Source organism: Bombina bombina, chromosome 9, assembly GCF_027579735.1.
Source record: "Bombina bombina isolate aBomBom1 chromosome 9, aBomBom1.pri, whole genome shotgun sequence".
Taxonomy (NCBI): domain Eukaryota; kingdom Metazoa; phylum Chordata; class Amphibia; order Anura; family Bombinatoridae; genus Bombina; species Bombina bombina.
The window spans coordinates 50,306,982-50,326,782 of record NC_069507.1 but is presented as its reverse complement, the minus strand read 5'-3'; the positions used below and the strand labels follow the sequence as shown (position 1 = coordinate 50,326,782).

Below are 19,801 nucleotides of genomic sequence, written 5' to 3'. Positions count from 1 at the left end.
GGAACTGAAGACCGGCGACCGCGGGACTGAAGACCGGCGACCGCGGAACCATAGAGCGTGGAGAATCCTCTTTGTATGATCACCGCCGTAAACTGAATAGTGAATTTAAAGTACACAATTAAATATGGCGTCCCTTGCATTCCTATTGGCTGATTTGATTCTTCAAGTTCAAATCAGCCAATAGGATGAGAGCTACTGAAATCCTGTTGGCTGTTCTAATCAGCCAATAGGATTTCAGGAACCGGACTTCAGGAACCCTGAATACCTATCTGGGGGTTAGAGTTAGGCTTTTTTTTAAATTTTTGGGGATTTTTTATTTTCTAGATTAGGGATTTCTGGGCAGTCTTAAAAGAGCTGAATGCCCTTTTAAAGACAATGCCCATACAAATGCCCCTTTAGGGGCAATGGGTAGTTTAGGATTTTTTAGTGATAGTTTTTTTTATTTTGTTTTTTTTTCTTTTGGGGGTTTGGTGGGTGGGGGGGCTTTACTGTTAGAGGGGGGACTTAGTATTTTTTTAAGGAAAAGAGTTGTTTAACTTAGGGCAATGCCCTACAAAAGGCCCTTTTAAGGGCTATTGGTAGTTTAGTATTAAATTAGGGGGTGTTTTTATTTTGGGGGGGGTTTAATTTTTTTATTTTTGATAATATTGTTTATTATTTTATGTAATGTTAGACTTTTTATTTTCTGTAATTTTAGCTTAATTTAAACTTAGTTTTTTTATTTTTAAAGTAATGTTAGTTTTTTTTATTTTAATTTTAATTTAGGGTTATTTTAATTTATGTAGTGGGTTAATTTAGGGGGTGTTAGGGGACTTAGTGATTAGTTTGTTGCAAAGTCAGTTATTGGCAGTTTAGGGGTTAATAGATTTATTAGGTTAATTGTGATGTGGGTTATTGGCTGTTTAGGGGTTAATAGTTTAAATAGCTAGATTGCATTGTGGGGGCATTGCGGATTAGGAGTTAATAGCTTTAAAAGATAGTTTGCGTTGTGGGGGAATTGCGGATTAGGGTTTAATACATTAGTTATTGCGGTGGGGGGGTTGGGGTTGAGAGGTAGATATTGCGCATGCATTAGTTGTTTGATTTGATTTTAACAGCGGGCAACGGGTGAAATATACGGCGCTGCACTTAATTGATTTTAGAAATTATTTGTGTAACTAATTACTATTTAACTGTAGAATGCTTTATATGAAATGTTTGCTCACTTACCTTAACAGGCACAAAGCCCTTGCAAGATGCAACTTTTACAAACCCTTGGTGCTCTCGTGTTGGGCATCTCATTGGTAGCAGCAAGTACCGAAATATGCCAGGAACTAGAGAGTAAAAGCTGCGCTATCTTAACATGTTCACCTGGGAAAGACGGAATACAGGGAAAAGAAGGGAAGGTAGGACGCAAAGGAGAAAAAGGAGAAAGAGGTATTTACTCTTTTACAAATTCATATTGACAATTAGTTACGCTTAACCTTTTCAAATGTATTAACTCTTATGAGGATAATGTCTACACATTCAAACCTTTATTACTTTCTGGAACAATAATAAATGGTTTCCTGCTCCAAAAAAATTTCAGTGGGTCATTTGTTAACAATAGTTATTGTTACTATCTTATAATAGCAAATTATGCAATTTTAGATAACCCATTTTAAAGGACCAATAAATACAGTATATGTGTTTAATTAACAAATCCCTAATAAAAGGACAATGCAATAGCACTTAGGGGCTGATTTATCAATAGCACTTAGGGGCTGATAGCTCAATAGGAGCTAATGCTTTAGAGTGTACATATTAAACGATTGTGCTCATTTTGATAATGGAAGTGAATTGGAAAGTTGATTAAACTAAGCTATCAGTCACTATTTTCCTAGATCTTTATTGGATGGAGCTTTATTGGACTTGCTATAGAAAAGGTTCTTCACTGAAAAGTTTTTTACTCAGGTTGTAAAGGATGACATAATTTGTTTGCTATGAATATTTAGCATACAAAGCAATATAATTCAACTGTTAGTTAATTTAGCACTGTTCTGTCATATAACGTGGACTTTTTTTTATTTAGACTACACACTCAATTTCTAACACAGCACTGTTACTCTTTAACTAAATTTGCAGCAAATTCTGCAATATTGAATTTAAAGGGACAGTCTAGGCCAAAACAAACTTTTATGATTCAGATAGAGCATGTAATTTTAAACAATTTTCCAATTTACTTTTATCACCAATTTTGCTTTGTTCTCTTGGTATTCTTAGTTGAAAGCTTAACCTAGGAGGTTCATATGCTAATTTCTTAGACCTTGAAGCCCACCTCTTTCAGATTGCATTTTAACAGTTTTTCACCACTAGAGGGTGTTAGTTCACGTATTTCATATAGATAACACTGTGCTCGTGCACAAGAAGTTATCTGGGAGCAGGCACTGATTGGCTAGACTGCAAGTCTGTCAAAAGAACTGAAAAAAGGGGCAGTTTGCAGAGGCTTAGATACAAGATAATCACAGAGGTTAAAAGTATTTTATTATAAATGTGTTAGTTATGCAAAACTGGGAAATGGGTAATAAAGGGATTATCTATCTTTTAAAACAATAAAAATTCTGGTGTAGACTGTCCCTTTAAGCAAAAAAAAAAGACAATTTCAGAGTCTGATCTGAAGACCACAAAAACATTTCCACATAGAGGAAAGCATAGAACAATTATAATAAAATGCTAATTTGTTGGTATAAATTATGTTATAATTGTGGTAGTGTAAAAATAGGAAACTTCTTACTTTATATTTTTCCTAGGACCACAAGGACCAGTTGGTCTTCAGGGACGTTCAGGAATTTCTGGGCCTCCAGGGCCAAGAGGAGAACAGGGACAACAAGGTCAAAGAGGAGAGAAGGGTGACAGTGGTGCTTCAGGTATTTATATTGTGTAAATTATAATGGGATGCAGATGTTATTGCACAATGTTGTCTCAATTAAAGTATACCTCAAAGGTGGTACTCTATTAAGTAGTTATTTATTGATTTGTTAGTTATCAAACCACACCTCTTATACTTATTTTGTAAAACTGTTTATCGTAATGAAGAAATTATATCAGTTGTATTAACTTCATTAACTGTTTAATATAGCGTTTATTAAAATGACATAGACATATGCAAAGTATAACAGAATCCAAAAATAAAGATAGTGGGATGTATGTGTATATAAATACTGTATGTATATATATTCTAGATAAAAAGTTAAAAAGCAAGTCAATTACTAGCTTAAACTATCTTCACCCTGGGTGCTTTGCGTGACATCATCAATGGCATCGCTGATTACATCACACATGACATTGTTTATTATTATTTGACCTCATCAAATGGCATCAATAGTGATATAACCTCATTTTACAGATTAGAGAAAATTTTCTAAATCATTAATGACATCACTAGTGACATCACCTTTGACATAATCAGTGGCATCAGTAGTTACAACTCAGGACATTATCCTACACATAGAACTTAACAAGTAACATCATCAATGACATAAATAGTGACATAACTCATAACATCACTCTTCAAATCAGAGATATTATATTTTCATAACACATTCATAGATACCACACCCTCAAAGCAATCTCTTTCCCCTTTTTAACCCTATGTTCCTCATCCTAGCCCATATCCTCATCTGTGTACACAAACATCTCCTCATTCATCCATCTCATTTCCTTCCCCTAACACACAGCCTTGCTTTCTGCGTTGCCCCTTCTATTTGCCATATTTATAACACACTAGCACCTGATGACCCTTTATTACTCTCATTAAAATGTACTTCTAAACTTCTTAGTTACCCTACCCTTCCCACACTAGTTTATTACTCTCATTAAAATGTACTTCTAAACTTCTTAGTTACCCTACCCTTCCCACACTAGTTTATTACTCTCATTAAAATGTACTTCTAAACTTCTTAGTTACCCTACCCTTCCCACACTAGTTTATTACTCTCATTAAAATGTACTTCTAAGCTTCTTAGTTACCCTACCCTTCCCACACTAGTTTATTACTCTCATTAAAATGTACTTCTAAACTTCTTAGTTACCCTACCCTTCCCACACTAGTTTATTACTCTCATTAAAATGTACTTCTAAACTTCTTAGTTACCCTACCCTTCCCACACTAGTTTATTACTCTCATTAAAATGTACTTCTAAACTTCTTAGTTACCCTACCCTTTCCACACTAGTTTATTTTTACCCCCCCCCCCTTTCTTCATACAGAGTCCTCCTCATCCTTTTCATTAATCATGGTCACTTTCTCCCACTCTTATCTTTGTCTCTAATACACATCAGTGTTCTCATCCTCAAACTGCTCTGATACGCACCTTCTTTACCCTTTCTTGCCCTAATTCCTCACACACACATTCACATCCTCTTCTGTCTTCTTATTTTTCCTTGTACAACATCCATTGCTTACTTTTCTCTGCCTCACCTTACCTCCTACAGCATTTTCCTCCTTCCCCTAACACAGAGCAACCTCTAGACCCTTTTATACATTTTATACATAATCCCTCCTTGCCCACTCAGTTAACACATTTTATACAATGCATGAACACAAAACAAAAAACATAATAAATATCTCTATACTGTTTTTTTTCCTTTAAAATGAAATATGCATACATTTCTACACATTGCCGTATATGGTTGTATATTGATTACATCATAGGTGATGTAATAAACAATATTGTACTATGTAATATGAGATACCATAGTAATACATTCTCCATTATGATTTCTTTGATGTGTAGCATGTTGTCATGAGTTATGTGACTACTGATGCCATTGATGATGTCATAGGTAATGTCACTAGTGATATCATTGATGATTTAAAAAATACATATATCTGCTTTGTAGAATTATGTCATGAGTTATGTCACTAGTGATGCCATTGTTGAGGTCATAGGCAATGTCACTAGTGATGTTATTGATGATGTCATCAACAAAGCTATGTGTGATGTAATCAGTGATGTAATTGATGTCTTGCAAAGCTACCAGGGTGGGGGCAGCTTAAAGGGACACTCAATCAAAATTAAACTTTCATTATTCAGATAGAGCATGCAATTTTAAACAACTTTCTAATTTACTTCCATTAACAAAATGTGCACAGTCTTTTTATATTTAAACATTTTGAGTCACCAGCTCCTACTGAGCATGTGCAAGATTAAGTGTGTATGCATTTGTGAATGGCTGATTGCTGTCACATGGTACGTGTATGCATTTGTGATTGGCTGATGGCTGTCACATGGTACAGGGGGAGTGGAAAAAGACATAACTTTTAAAATTGTCAGAAAAAAATCTACTCATTTGAAGTTCAGACTAAGTGCTATTGCATTGTCTTGTTATCTTGCATTTGTTGATTATGCAAATCTACAGTGTTGACTGGTCCTTTAAGTTCAGGATTTCCTTGCTTTTAAAGGTGTGATTTGCAACGTAAACTCTAGTCATTGTCACATTTTTCTTGAAACAATTCACACACAAAAAAATACACATATATGATAATAATGGCCAAAAAAGGAGGATTAAGATCAAACAGCAATTATTATTTAAATTCATAACAATCAAATCAATCTCAAATAATGCAAACACCACTTCAAATAATTAATATCTATAGCTCCGAAATAATTACACCTACTTAGATTTTTTTAAAAATATTTTATTTTACAAATCCAATAATAAAAAAATAAAAAATTAAAGTATACTATATAATCATTAACATTTTTGTATTAAATTATTTCATTAATATCTAAATGAGAGAGAGAGAGAGAGAGAGAGAGAGAGAGAGAGAGAGAGACAGGTGGCACACACAGTGAGTATTTTAACAACTATATAAAATTAGTGTATATTATATATATATATATATATATATATATATATACAGACACACACATATACAGGAGTTAAACAAATATGTCCAAGTGCTACTAGTCCCAAGAAAATTGCTACTAGAAGATTTTTTCAACTTCAAATTTTCACAGTGTCATACGTAAAATTGAAATACACAGTTATACACTTTATTGTACTTTAGCATATAACTCTTGAAAATTGGCGATTTTGCAATCCGTTTTTTTTCCCGTTGTCAGGAGAAATCACCGTTGCGCTAGCACAATAATCCTTTCTGCTTCAATCCATACTGCGATCTAAGAGCACAAAAGTTGCACAAAACACAACACAAATACATTACAAAGTACACTTACACCCAGAAAATACATCCCATTAACCCCTAAACCACCATCCTCCTACATTGCAAAGTACCTAAATAAACTATTAACCCCTAAACCACCATCCTCCTACATTGCAAAGTACCTAAATAAACTATTAACCCCTAAACCACCATCCTCCTACATTGCAAAGTACCTAAATAAACTATTAACCCCTAAACCACCATCCTCCTACATTGCAAAGTACCTAAATAAACTATTAACCCCTAAACCACCATCCTCCTACATTGCAAAGTACTTAAATAAACTATTAACCCCTAAACCACCATCCTCCTACATTGCAAAGTACCTAAATAAACTATTAACCCCTAAACCGCCATCCCCCCACAACACAGACTTTCTAAACTTTTAACCCCTAATCCGCCATCCCAATACAAAGTAATTCAAATCTAAAACCCTTAACCTAACACCCCCTAATTTAACCCCAATTAGAATACCCTTAAATTAACTAAAACATATTCTAACTACCTAAAAAGAAATGAAAACTTACCTTTAAAATTAAATTAAAGCCTAAGCTTACCATAAAAAAAGCCTAAAATTACTTAAAAATAAAAAAACCTACATTACAAAAAAATAAAAAAACCTACATTACCAAAAAAAAACTACACTTTGCAAAAAAATAAAAAACGTTAACATTCACTATAATCTTGTAGTTGCCCATTTTTTGGAAGCTAGGGAATAATCACCATCTCAAGCTACATGTGTATCTTATTATAAAAACATTCCCGTGACATTCAGTCCTCTTCTGTGTTCCTCCGGGACTCCTGTGTTTCACAAATATGTGTGTGAAATGTGAGAGTGTGAGAGGAATACAGTGGCTGACTGTGCAATGTTTAATTTAATTGGTCAATAACAGAGGTCTAATTCAAATGGCTACTATTCTCTTTAAATTTATCATATTTAGCACTTGAAGCTCTGAGAATCCAAGTTACTTCTTTGGATAGAAGGTTGAACAGTTTACAGAGAACCATAGAAGTACAGAAGAGTGGTGAGTAATGTACCATGCATGTAATATCTTAAATCAGTGACACCCTAATACATGGGTGCTATCAAGCAATATTTTAGATGCCTTAAGTACTGCATATCAATGTATGGCTATAAAAAACACAAATAATAATATATTTTCTAACGATGCTTAATTCTTGAGCCACAAAAACTACGGTAAAGGGCTGCCAGTTAACCATTCACCTTAAATAATAAACTGGCACTTATAAAGGAATTAGGAAGTCAATTTACTGTGATTTCACTTTGCATTAAAATAGGTTTTGATCTATAGTTTTCAACAGAATAATGTGGGTCTCTGATATTAGTGGAACAGAAAAGAGGAGGTGCTTTGCAATCAGAAATTTAATCTGAACTGGTATTGTTACATCATTAGATGTTAAACTTTATATGTAACCTCATAAATATTGCACCGATGCACATTAGAAAACATAATGTAGTTTAGCACAAATGTAGTGATCAGAGTGAATACCTTGGGTTACTGTATTGTAATCCAGTCAAGGCAGTAGCACCTTTAAAGGAAACATTACACTTGTTTACATGTCCAAATTTACCAAAAGGAAAAAAAATACTGATGAGCTTTAATTTATAAAAACTGCACATTCACGGCCAATAGGGGGTATCAATCATCCCGATCATATCTGATCGGGATGATTGCAGTTCGCCACCTAAAATTTGGCGGACAAGTTAAGGAGCAGCCGTCTTACGACCGATGCTTCTTAAAGGGACATGAAACCCATTTTTTTTCTTTCATGATATAGAAAGAGCATGCAATTTTAAACAACTTTCTAATTTACTTCTATTATCTAATTTGTTTTATTCTCTTGATATTCTTTGCTGAAAAGCATATCTAGATAGGCTCAGTAACTGTTGATTGGTTGCTGCACTTAGAAGCCTCATGTGATTGGCTCACCCATGTGCATTGCTTTTTCTTAAACTGAGGATATCTAAAAAATTAAGCAAAATGAATAATAGAAGTAAATTGGATTGTTGTTTAAATTAGTATTCTCTTTCTGAATCATGAAAGAAAATTTTTGGGTTTAGTGTCCCTTTAACTTCAGTTTCCGGATTGCCGGAATCTTCAGGCAGATTAAGCAGTATCTGCTGCTTATTAAATCTGCCCCTATGTATTTAACACCGACATACAGAGCTGGAGCCTCAATAGTGCCAAAAGTTAAATGCTCTAATGAATAAGAACATGTATTTTTTTGCACTAGAATGTCTCTTTAATCAATTTATTATTTATTATTATTATCATCAGTTATTTGTAGAGCGCCAACATATTCTGCAGCGCTATAAACATAGGCGATATACAAGGTAGCAATTATAGGGATCAAATGGGTAGAGGGCCCTGCCTAGAGTCGCACTGTTGTAGTCAGCTCTTGTGAAGGTGATCTGCAAGCAGTAGGGCTCTTACGCTTACATTCTAAGGGGGTTCATGGCAGATAGCAATGGAGGAGTGGAACTGGTATTAGGGAAGGTTAGTGCAGGTTGTATGCATCCCTGCATAGAAGAGTTTTTAGGGAGCGCTTGAAGCTTTCAAAACTACAGAAGAGTCTTTAGGGAGCGCTTGAAGCTTTCAAAACTAAGGGAGAGTCTTGTGGAGCAAGGCAGAGAGTTCCACAAGATGGGAGCCAGTCTGGAGAAGTCCTGCAAATGGGAATGCGAGGAGGTAACAAGAGAGGTGGAGATTAGGAGGTTGTGAGCAGAGCAAAAGGGGACGGGAGGGAGAGTATCTGGAGACAAGGTCTGAGATATAGAGGGGAGCAGTGCAGTTGAGGGCTTTGTATATCAGAGTCAGAATTTTGTGCTTTATCCTGGAAGCAAGAGAAAGTCAGTGAAGGGATTGGCAAAGAGGTGAAGCAGATGAAGAGCGAGGTGTAAGGAAGATGAGCCTGGCAGAAGTATTCATTATGAATTGTTAAGGAGCTAAATAGCAGCTAGGGAGACCAGAGCAGATGGAGTTGCAGTAGTCAAGGCGGGAAAGGATGAGAGGGGATTAAAATCTTAGTTGTGTCTTGTGTAAGGATATCGCTAATTTTGGAGATGTTTTTAAGGTGGAAGCGGCAGGATTTAGCCAAAGTCTGAATGTGAGGAGTGAAAGAAAGATCTAAATCAAGTGTGACCCCAAGACATCGGGCATGATGGGGTAATGATGGAGTTGTCGACAGTTATAGAGACATGGTGGGTGGACATTTTAGAAGAAGGGGGGGGGAATAAGGAGCTCAGTTTTGGAGAGATTTAGCTTAAGGTAGTGAGAGGACATTCATGAAGAGATGTGAGAAAGACAGTTAGTGACACGGTTAGCAAGGAAGGCGATAGGTCTGGAGCAGAGATGAAGATTTGAGTGTCGCCGGCATACAATTGAAATTGAAACCCATGGGACTTTATTAGGGAATTTGGCCTAGATTACAAGTGGATCACTATTAATTGTGCAGCGTGGTAAGAATAGTACACAATTTAATATTTATAGTCAATGGTAAAAAAGAATTACCAGAGAATGTTTAGCGTGGCAGACATCTCTTGAGTGAGCCTGATGCTTTCAATATAGCACAGCCTTGCTAAAGATCCCTCATATTACAAGTTGTGAGTTACTGCATGTGTTGCGCACAATACATAAGAGAGCTAAAAATGGGGGGGGGGGTGGAGCTAGCAGCCGAGCTGAGAAGATGCACATAGATTCTGCTCTGGCTACGATAATTTAAAACAGGCTAATTTTAAAGTTTAAAGGCAAAAAGCAAAAAGCCTTCTAAAACTGAGAGACAGTGGGCGTAATCATCACCTGTGACCCACATCTGCAGCAAAACCACAATCTAACTGCCTACCACCGAGGCTGGACCCGACGGCCTACTTCCCAGCAACTACTCAGACTGGAGCAGAAAAGCCACAGCAGTGTGCTCGGCGAGAGATTTTGACTGAGGTGAATTGCGGAGATTAGAGCACATTATACCAGGCCCTGCGGTCTGCCAAGATTTGTAGTGCATCACCGCCTGAGACCTGCTAACATTGGAGGAACCGAGACCTCTGGAACTAAACCATCCCTGCCGATCAGTAGGTCTGCACCAGGCACCTCACGCGACAATACTTGACATAAGGCCTACCTCCTATAGGGTTGAGTAGTGTCAGTCAAACACGCACAGGAAAGCATACAACTACAACACTTACGGTGTGTATATTAGAGAAGCAGGTTTGGGGCCTAGCGCTATATAGAGACGGGAACCGCCATCTTACCTCAATTTCAGCTAAAAACACCACTGACATGCTAACCTTAGCAATTCCTGGCGGTGTCCAGACCGCTCTCAGAGACAGACTAGCTCCTACACAGTAGCGAGGGCCACAATATACCAGACCTATTAGACCTAATCCTTTGGTGAAAATAAGCTACAGGCCTAACATAAAAGCCCCTAATTTATAGGTGTGGAACCTCTCATCTCCACTGATCTCTGCATATTTCCTGCAAGGCAAAGTACTCAGTAAAAGGCTCACAGTTCTCTCTTACCAACTCCATTTACACGTCCCTAGTGGGTATTTACCACATACCCTACCCTTATGCTGCCCTGTATGGGTACGTCCCTCTGAGAGAGGACTGCTGAAGCTGGCTCTGGAAAGCTATACTATAGTCTTAAGATGATGAAAGTCACCAATATGTAAGAAACAGCTGCATGCCCAGGCCCCAGTCAGTCTTGAATCAAGAGCAGCATATCTTACTACATTCCCAGCACCTAAATGCTGACTAATATTCCAAAGCACAAGATGTCTCAGGCATTCAAAAGGAAGCAAAAAAACACACACAACCCCGAAACGTAATGTAGCTGGCCATTTTAATCAGTCAAACGTAATGGACCAAGCTGGCTCAGGTGATGAGGGCTCTGATAGTATTAGCTTAAATGAAGCACAGATTGGAGCGGTATTGACAGAGGCATCCTGTAGCCTTTCACAGTCAGATAACCTTTCTAATAATTGAGTGGACTCAATCAAGTCACTGCTAGCCTCCCACCTTGACTCACTCTCCAAAAAAATTGAAAGGGGCCATGCAGACCTTAAAAGAGACATTGCAAAAATTGGTGAGCGCACTAACGCTCTGGAGATCAAGCAGGAGGACCTGACTGTTGATCACTCTAACTTACTTAGCTACTCACAGGGTCTAGCTGAACAACTTTTGGATTTAGAAGCTAAACTTGATATACCCCCCCGCAATAATATTCGTATAAAAGGCATTCCAGAAACAATACTTCCCCAGGACCTAAAATAGTATCTACAAGAACTGTTTGTAGCTGTAATAGGCCATAATCTGGAAAAGGAAATGTTGGTGGATAGGGTACATCAAGCCCTGAGACCACAAGCGGCAGATGGAGATCGGCCCAGGGATGTGATAGCCCGTTTACATTATTATACCTTCAGGGTGAAACTCATTTGCACCCTGACCAGAGAAAGAGTGCTACCTGAGAGATTCACAGGCATACAGATCTACCAGGACCTCTCACAACATACCCTCCAACGTCATAGACACTACCAAGCTTTCACCAGGATTCTACGAGATAAAGTAATCAAATACAGATGGAGATTCCCAGTAATCAAATACAGATGGAGATTCGCCAGAAACATAAGTTATGAAGCAGCGGTCTAAAGGCTGCTGCTCTATAACCTGTATGCCTGCTCTGAGGCAGCGGACAGACATCGCTGGAAATCAACCCAATCCAATACGATTGGGTTGATTGACACCCCCTGCTAGCGACCGATTGGCCGTGAATCTGCAGGGGGCGGTATTGCACCAGCAGTTCACAAGAACTGCTGATTTACTGATAAATGCCAACAGCGTATGCTGTCACCATTTATCGATGTGCAACGGACATGATCCGCAATATCGGATCATGTCAGCTCGCACATTCTTAAATAGGCCCCTATATGTCCTACCTTGTAAGGATGATCTTATTACAATCCAGGGATAAGAAGATGGGTGAGAAAACAATATACTAATGTATGCTCTCTGATTAAATATAGTAATGTGTTTTTCTAACAACATAGATAGAGGGCTAAGTATTTTTCCATGTGAAACCACTGCATTATGTCACAGTGAACCAAGGAATAGTTAGGTTTGTAAACACCATACTGTTACATAGTATAACTGACCAAGTGATAGTATTAAATGAACTTACTGAGATATAAGAGAATTCAAATAGCCTTGGTGACTAAGACAATCTATCTTTGCTAATTTGACAGGCTCCATCAGTTTACTACCCCACCCTAGAAAGTACTAAGGAGGCCAGATTACCATGATGGCTGACTCTTCAAATTGCCTAGAGATCCTCAGTCCCTACCCAGGGATAGTTGAACAACCATGTTACTATACTCTGGAATATCGAGGAAGGATAACTTAGCTCAGAATGCCTGAGGACCTAATAGTTATATTAGATGGTTTACATTTAATATGAAAAACTGTTAATAATGTTTCTCTTACTGTTATTATATTACCATGTTGGAACTCATTGTTGTATGTCAAGTTTGAAAGTTTTGAGATAAATTAACCTGATATCACTGCACCAAATTGAGGGCCCCAATCCACCAGCATCGCTAACCACATAGACCATGTTAAGTCGACCCGACTAGCATAAGTTAGAACACTAGTGACCGATCAGCCAATCAGATTGAGCTCGTATTCTATTGGCTGATCGGAACAGCCAATAGAATGCAAGCTCAATCTGATTGGCTGATCTGATCAGCCAATCGGATTGAACTTGATTCTGATTGGCTGATTCCATCAGCCAATCAGAATTTTCCTACCTTAATTCCAATTGGCTGATAGAATCCTATCAGCCAATCGGAATTCGAGGGACGCCATCTTGGATGACGTCCCTTAAAAGAACCGTCATTCGTCGGGAAGTCGTCAGTGAAGATGGATGTTCCGCGTCGGTGGGATGAACATGGATCCGGAAGAAAGAAGATTGAAGATGCCGCTTGATAGAAGACTTCAGCCGGATCATGGACCTCTTCAGCTCTCGCTTGGATGAAGACTTCAGCCGGATCATGGACATCTTCAGCCCCCACTTGGGCTTGGATCAAGACATTGGAGGCTCTTCTGGATCGATCAGTGAACCCGGCGTGGTGAAGATAAGGTAGGAAGATCTTCAGGGGCTTAGTGTTAGGTTTATTTAAGGGGGGTTTGGGTTAGATTAGGGGTATGTGGATGGTGGGTTGTAATGTTGGGGGGGGTATTGTATGTTTTTTTTTACAGGCAAAAGAGCTGAATTCTTTGGGGCATGCCCCGCAAAGGGCCCTTTTCAGGGCTGGTAAGGTAAAGGAGCTTTTCTATTTTAATTTTAGAATAGGGTAGGGTATTTTTTTATTTTGGGGGTCTTTCTTATTTTATTAGGGGGCTTAGAGTAGGTGTAATTAGTTTAACATTGTTGTAATATTTTTCTAATGTTTGTAAATATTTTTTTATTTTTTGTAACTTAGTTCTTTTTTATTTTTTGTACTTTAGTTCATTGTATTTATTTGTAGGTATTGTATTTAATTAATTTATTGATAGTGTAGTGTTAGGTTTAATTGTGGATAATTGTAGGTATTTTATTTAATTTATTTATTGATAGTGTAGTGTTAAGTTTAATTGTAACTTAGGTTAGGATTTATTTTACAGGTAATTTTGTAATTATTTTAACTAGGTAACTATTAAATAGTTATTAACTATTTAATAGCTATTGTACCTGGTTAAAATAATTACAAAGTTGGCTGTAAAATAAATATTAATCCTAAAATAGCTACAATATAATTATAATTTATATTGTAGCTATATTAGGGTTTATTTTACAGGTAAGTGTTTAGCTTTAAATAGGAATAATTTATTTAATAAGAGTTCATTTTTTTTGTTAGATTTAAATTATATTTAACTTAGGGGGGTGTTAGGGTTAGACTTAGCTTTAGGGGTTAATACATTTATTAGAGTAGCGGTGAGATGCGGTCGGCAGATTAGGGGTTAATTATTGTAGGTAGGTGGAGGCGACGTTGGGGCGGCAGATTAGGGGTTAATAAATATAATATAGGGTTCGGCGGTGTTAGGGGCAGCAGATTAGGGGTACATAGGGATAACGTAGGTTGCGGCGGTGTACGGAGCGGCAGATTAGGGGTTAATAATAATATGCAGGGGTCAGCGATACCGGGGGCAGCAGATTAGGGGTTAATAAATATAACATAGGGGTCAGCTGTGTTAGGGGCAGCAGATTAGGGGTACATAGGGATAACGTAGGTTGCGGCGGTGTACGGAGCGGCAGATTAGGGGTTAATAATTATATGCAGGGGGTGGCAGATTAGGGGTTAATAAGCGTAAGGTTAGGGGTGTTTAGACTCGGGGTACATGTTAGGGTGTTAGGTGCAGACTTAGGAAGTGTTTCCCCATAGGAAACAATGGGGCTGCGTTAGGAGCTTAACGCTGCTTTTTTGCAAGTGTTAGGTTTTTTTTCAGCTCAAACAGCTCCATTGTTTTCTATGGGGGAATCGTGCACGAGCACATTTTTGAAGCTGGCCGCGTCCGTAAGCAACGCTGGTATTTAGAGTTGCAGTAGCGGTAAATATGCTCTACGCTCCCTTTTTTGGAGCCTAACGCAGCCCTTCTGTGAACTCTAAATACCAGCGGTATTTAAAAGGTGCGGGGGAAAAAAAGCATGCGTAGCTAACGCACCCCTTTGGAAGCAGAACTCTAAATCTAGCTGATTGTCATTTAGAGCAGTTTGCAGAAAAAATGACAACCGGACAAAATAGCAAAAAAATGGAGGGCTAGATTATGAGTGTCGCTTTATTTAATGCTCCTGCTTGTGTGTTGTCTTTTTGCACGCGCTTTACAAGTTGAAAGTAAAAAGTTTTCACACTTCCGCTAACCCAGGCGTGCAAAACGTCAAAGAAACAATAATGTGACTGCATTGACATATTCCCCCATAGAAGTCAAAGGAGCAAGAAAAGTGAAAAAAACACCCCTAACCCCTAAACCGCCGCCCTCCCGCATCGCAAACACTATTTAAATATTATTAACCCTAATCTGCCGTCTGCCCAAATCGCCCCCACTATACTAAAGTACTAAAGTTATTAAGCCGTATACCGCCGCCACTATAATAAACTTATTAACCCCTAAACCGCAAGCCCCCCACAACCTGACCGGGCACTTTTTACAGGAATAATACAATATATATATATATGGATTTTTATATGTATTTAAATACATATACACACATATTTAAACATAAATACATACAGTATTTATTAAAATATATATATATGTATTTCAATGGATGCCTATGTAAAAGAACTTTGCAGCTGTTTTTACACCTTATATGTCATAACTTTGAGCATATATAACATATGTGTGCAATATTTGTATTACAAAATATTTATCAGATTTGTGCGTTCATCTTTTAACGCTGAAAAAATGGTAATTATAGCGTTAAAACAGCACCGCAGCCATTACAAGTATAAACTTTTAGCCTGTAACGCAACGTCAGTCCCGCACACGTAAAAAATTAAGTTTTTTCATGGGACTTCCATAGCTGACCTCCTTTTGTACTTACTAGTAACCCAGCCTGTGCATCCAAGCCTTTACCGGGCTTTTAACAGTTTTCGCAATAAAGTTTTTATGCTTTTATACTCCTGGCTGGTGCTCCTTTCTTCTTTGTACTTTGTTATTATTGACCTACCATAGTGCAGCACAGCCGGTGGGAGTACACATTTTCTACGAGGAGTTCCTAGGACAACTTGAGCTGAGCGGCTTTGGAACCTATCAGGACTGTCCTGAGACCCAAACACCCTCCGGTGTCATAGAGGAGTGTCCAAATCGGAGAAAGAGTGGGGAACCTCTGCACAGAGGGACACGCCGGACACACCCACCCGCACATTGTATGTGAACCTGCAGGAGAGAGACGCGGAAACACACAGTGCCAAGGAAGGGCATTCGGAGCTTTGGGGAACCCTAAGCATTGGAATCCGAGTGAGCCATGACCATTCCACATCCTGCCTGCAGGTACCTGCTTTGTTTCTGTGAATCGGTAGGGGTAAGCTTTGTTTATTACATATCACAAGCTATACCTGCACAGAGTGACTAATCCGTGTCTGACCTGTCTCTATATACGTGCTTTGTAGTGGGTACAGAGCTCAAACCGTGCAATCTTTTTATTGGGAGATACTCTCTTGTTGTGCTACTTCCATAGCGCAGCCATAATAAGTTTTGCGTTCTGGCTAAAAAGCTTGCGTTACACCCTATAACGCCAAGATCTGTAACGCCATCTGAAAGCAGTAGTTATGAGTTTTACGCAACAAAACTGTTACATAATACTCATAACTAAAATGTTACAAAGTACACTAACACCCATAAACTACCTATTAACCCCTAAACCAAGACCCTCCCGCATCACAAACACTATATTAAAGTTATTAACCCCTAATCTAGCACTCCCAACATCGCCGACACTAATAAAATTTATTAACCCCCTATTCCGCCGCTCCCCGACATCATCACCACTATAATAAAGTTATTAACCCCTAAACCGCGGCCCTCCCGCATTGCAAACACTATTTAAATATTATTAACCCCTAATCAGCCATCTGCCCACATCACCCCCACTATACTAAAGTTATTAAGCCCTACACCGCCGCCACTATAATAAACTTATTAACCCCTAAACCGCATGCCGCCCACAACAAAATATACTAAATTAAACTATTAGCCCCTAAACCGAAAGCCCCCACATTGCAATAAACTAATTTAAACTAGTGACCCCTAAACCCAACGCCCCTAACTTATATATATAAATTATATTATATTTATATTATTATATTATATATATATATATATATATATATATATAAAATTAAAATTACAATTTCCCTATCTTAAATTAAATTAAAACTTTCCTGTCAAATTAAAAAAAATAAGTTTAAACTAACAATTAAACTAATTTAACTATTAAACTAAAATTAAAATAACTACCAATTAAATAAACTATATTACACATTAAACAAATCCTTACACTAGTATAAAAATTACAAACTATCTAATTACAAAAAATAAAAAATACTAAATTACAAAAAATAACAAACACTAAATTATGAAAAATAACAAACGAAATTGTCAAAAATAAAACAATTACACCTAATCTAATATCCCTATAAAAATAAAAAAGAATTACACCTAATCTAATAGCCCTATAAAAATAAAAAAGCCCACCCAAAAAAAAAAAAAACCTAGCCTACAGTAAACTACCAATAGCCCTTAAAAGGGCCTTTTGTAGGGCATTGCCCTAAGTTAAACAGCTCTTTTAACTGTAAAACAAATACCTAACCAACCTCCCAAAATAAAAAAACCTAACTCTAACAAAAACCCAAGCTACCAATTGCCCTGAAAAGGTCATTTGTATGGGCATTGACCTTAAAAGGGCATTTAGGTCTTTTACGAAAAGCCCAAACCCTAAACTAAAAAAAAAACAAAAACAAATTTTTTTAAAAATCCAAACACTAACCCCCGAAAATCCACTTACAGTTGCTGAAGTCCCGCTTGAAGGATCTTCATCCCGGTGGCCCCATCTTCATCCCAGCGGCTCCATCTTCATCCAGCCGGCATCTTCATCCAGGCGGCACCATCTTCATACATCGCGGGTCCAGCATCTTCTTCATCCCTGCAGAGGCAGAGCGGTCAATGCACTGAGGCGGAAGTCCAGGCAAAGGTCCAAAGCGGAGGTCCAGGCGGAGGTCCATCAATCTGACGTGGAGGTCCTCTTCATGCGATTGTTCGCCGCACACTGAGGATTCAAATGCAATGTACCCATTTTATACTGGGGGTACCATTGCATTCCTATTGGCTGAAACATTTGAATCAGCCAATAGGAATTAGGGCTGCTAAAATCCTATTGGCTGTTCAAATCAGCCAATAGGATTTAAGCAGCTCTCATTCTATTGGCTGAACCTCCGACTTGGACCTTCGCCTGGACCTCCGCCTCCACGCATCGACCGCTCCGCAGGGATGAAGAAGATGCCAGTCCTGAGATGAATAAATATGGCGCCGCCCTGATAAAGATCATTCAAGCGGGACTTCAACAACTGTGAGTACCTAAAGAGGGGTTAGTGTTAGGGTTTTTTTAAGGTTTTTTGGGTGTGTTTTTTTTTAGTTTAGGGTTTGGGCTTTTCATAAAAGAGCTAAATACCCTTTTCAGGGCAATGCAAAAGAGCTAAATGCCTTTTTAAGGGCAATGCCCATACAAATGCCCTTTTCAGGGCAATTGGTAGATTAGGTTTTTTAGATAGTTTTATTTTTTTATTTTGTGGGTTTGGGGTGGGGTGGGGGTTTGTAATATTAGTGGGACTTTGCATTTTTTTTAGGTAAAAGAGCTGTTTAACTTAGGACAAAGGTAGTTTATTCTAGATTTTGGGGTGTTTTTTTAAAAATTGGTATTAGAATAGGAATAATTTTTATTATTTTTGATAATTCATTTGTTATTTTGTGTAATATTTATTTTTCGTTTTGGGGTGGGTTTTTATTTTTAGATTAGGGGTTGGGCATTTCATAAAAGAGCTGAATGCCCTTTTAATGGCAGGAAAAAAAAAGAGCAATGCCCATACAAATGCCCTTTTCAGGGCAATGGGTAGATTAGGTTTTACTTTATTTTTATTTTGTGGGTTTGGGGGGTGGGGGTTTGTATACTGTTAGGGGGTGTTTGATATTCTTTTACAGCAAAAGAGCTGTTAACTTTAAGGCAATGCCCTACAAAAGGCCCTTTTAAGGGCCCTTGGTAGTTTATTATAGATTAGGGTTTTTTATTTTGGGGTGTTTTTTTTAAAGGGTATTAGAATAGGAATATATTTTCTTCTTTTGGATAATTTCATTTGTTATTTTTTGCAATGGTAGGTTTTTTTTCTTTTTTGTAATTTTAGTGTTTTTATTTTATTGTAATGTTAGGTTTTAGCGTAAGTCTGCTTAGGTTTTATTTTACAGGTAAGTTTGTATTTATTTTAACTAGGTAGTTAGTAAACAGTTAATAACTATTTACTAACTATTAAACCTAGTTAAAATAAATACAAACTTAACTATTAGTTATATTGTAGATATCTTAGTTTTTAGTTTTAAATAGGTATTGTTTAGTTAATAATTGTAACTTTAATTTAGCTCTATTTTAAATATGTTAAAGTTAGGGGGTGTTAGGTTTAGAGTTAGGGTTAGTTTTAGGGTTAGGTTTAGGGGTTAATATAGTTTAATTTAGGTTGTTGCAATGTGGGGGGCTGACAGTTTAGGGGTTAATAGGTTTATTTTACTGTCATATTAACTTTCAACTTGTATTAATGGTCTTAAATGCATGCGCAAAAGGGCACATATATGCTCAATCGCGCGTGCTAAAGATAGCACACCACTTGTAATCTAGCCCTCAATGTTTTCAGACTTTGAATGACGTAAAGAAAACAAGTTCTTAATGATTTTTAAGGAACACAATACTAATTTTTTAAATTAGCAATAGTTCAGAAATCAGTATTTGGTGGCATAACCCTGATTTTCAATTACAGCTTTCATGCGTCTTGGCATGCTCTCCACCGGTCTTTCACTTTGCG

At 37.5% G+C, this 19,801-nt stretch overlaps 1 protein-coding gene across 1 annotated transcript in view; it reads left to right on the top strand.

Moving 5' to 3' along the window:
- LOC128640389 (mannose-binding protein C-like) overlaps positions 1-19,801 on the top strand; it is a 46,682-nt gene that overhangs the window by 9,041 nt on the left and 17,840 nt on the right. The window contains exons 2-3 of the mRNA XM_053692881.1: positions 1,218-1,416; positions 2,769-2,885. Coding sequence (XP_053548856.1) covers positions 1,218-1,416; positions 2,769-2,885 — 316 coding nt within the window. The remainder of the gene's footprint in view (positions 1-1,217; positions 1,417-2,768; positions 2,886-19,801) is intronic.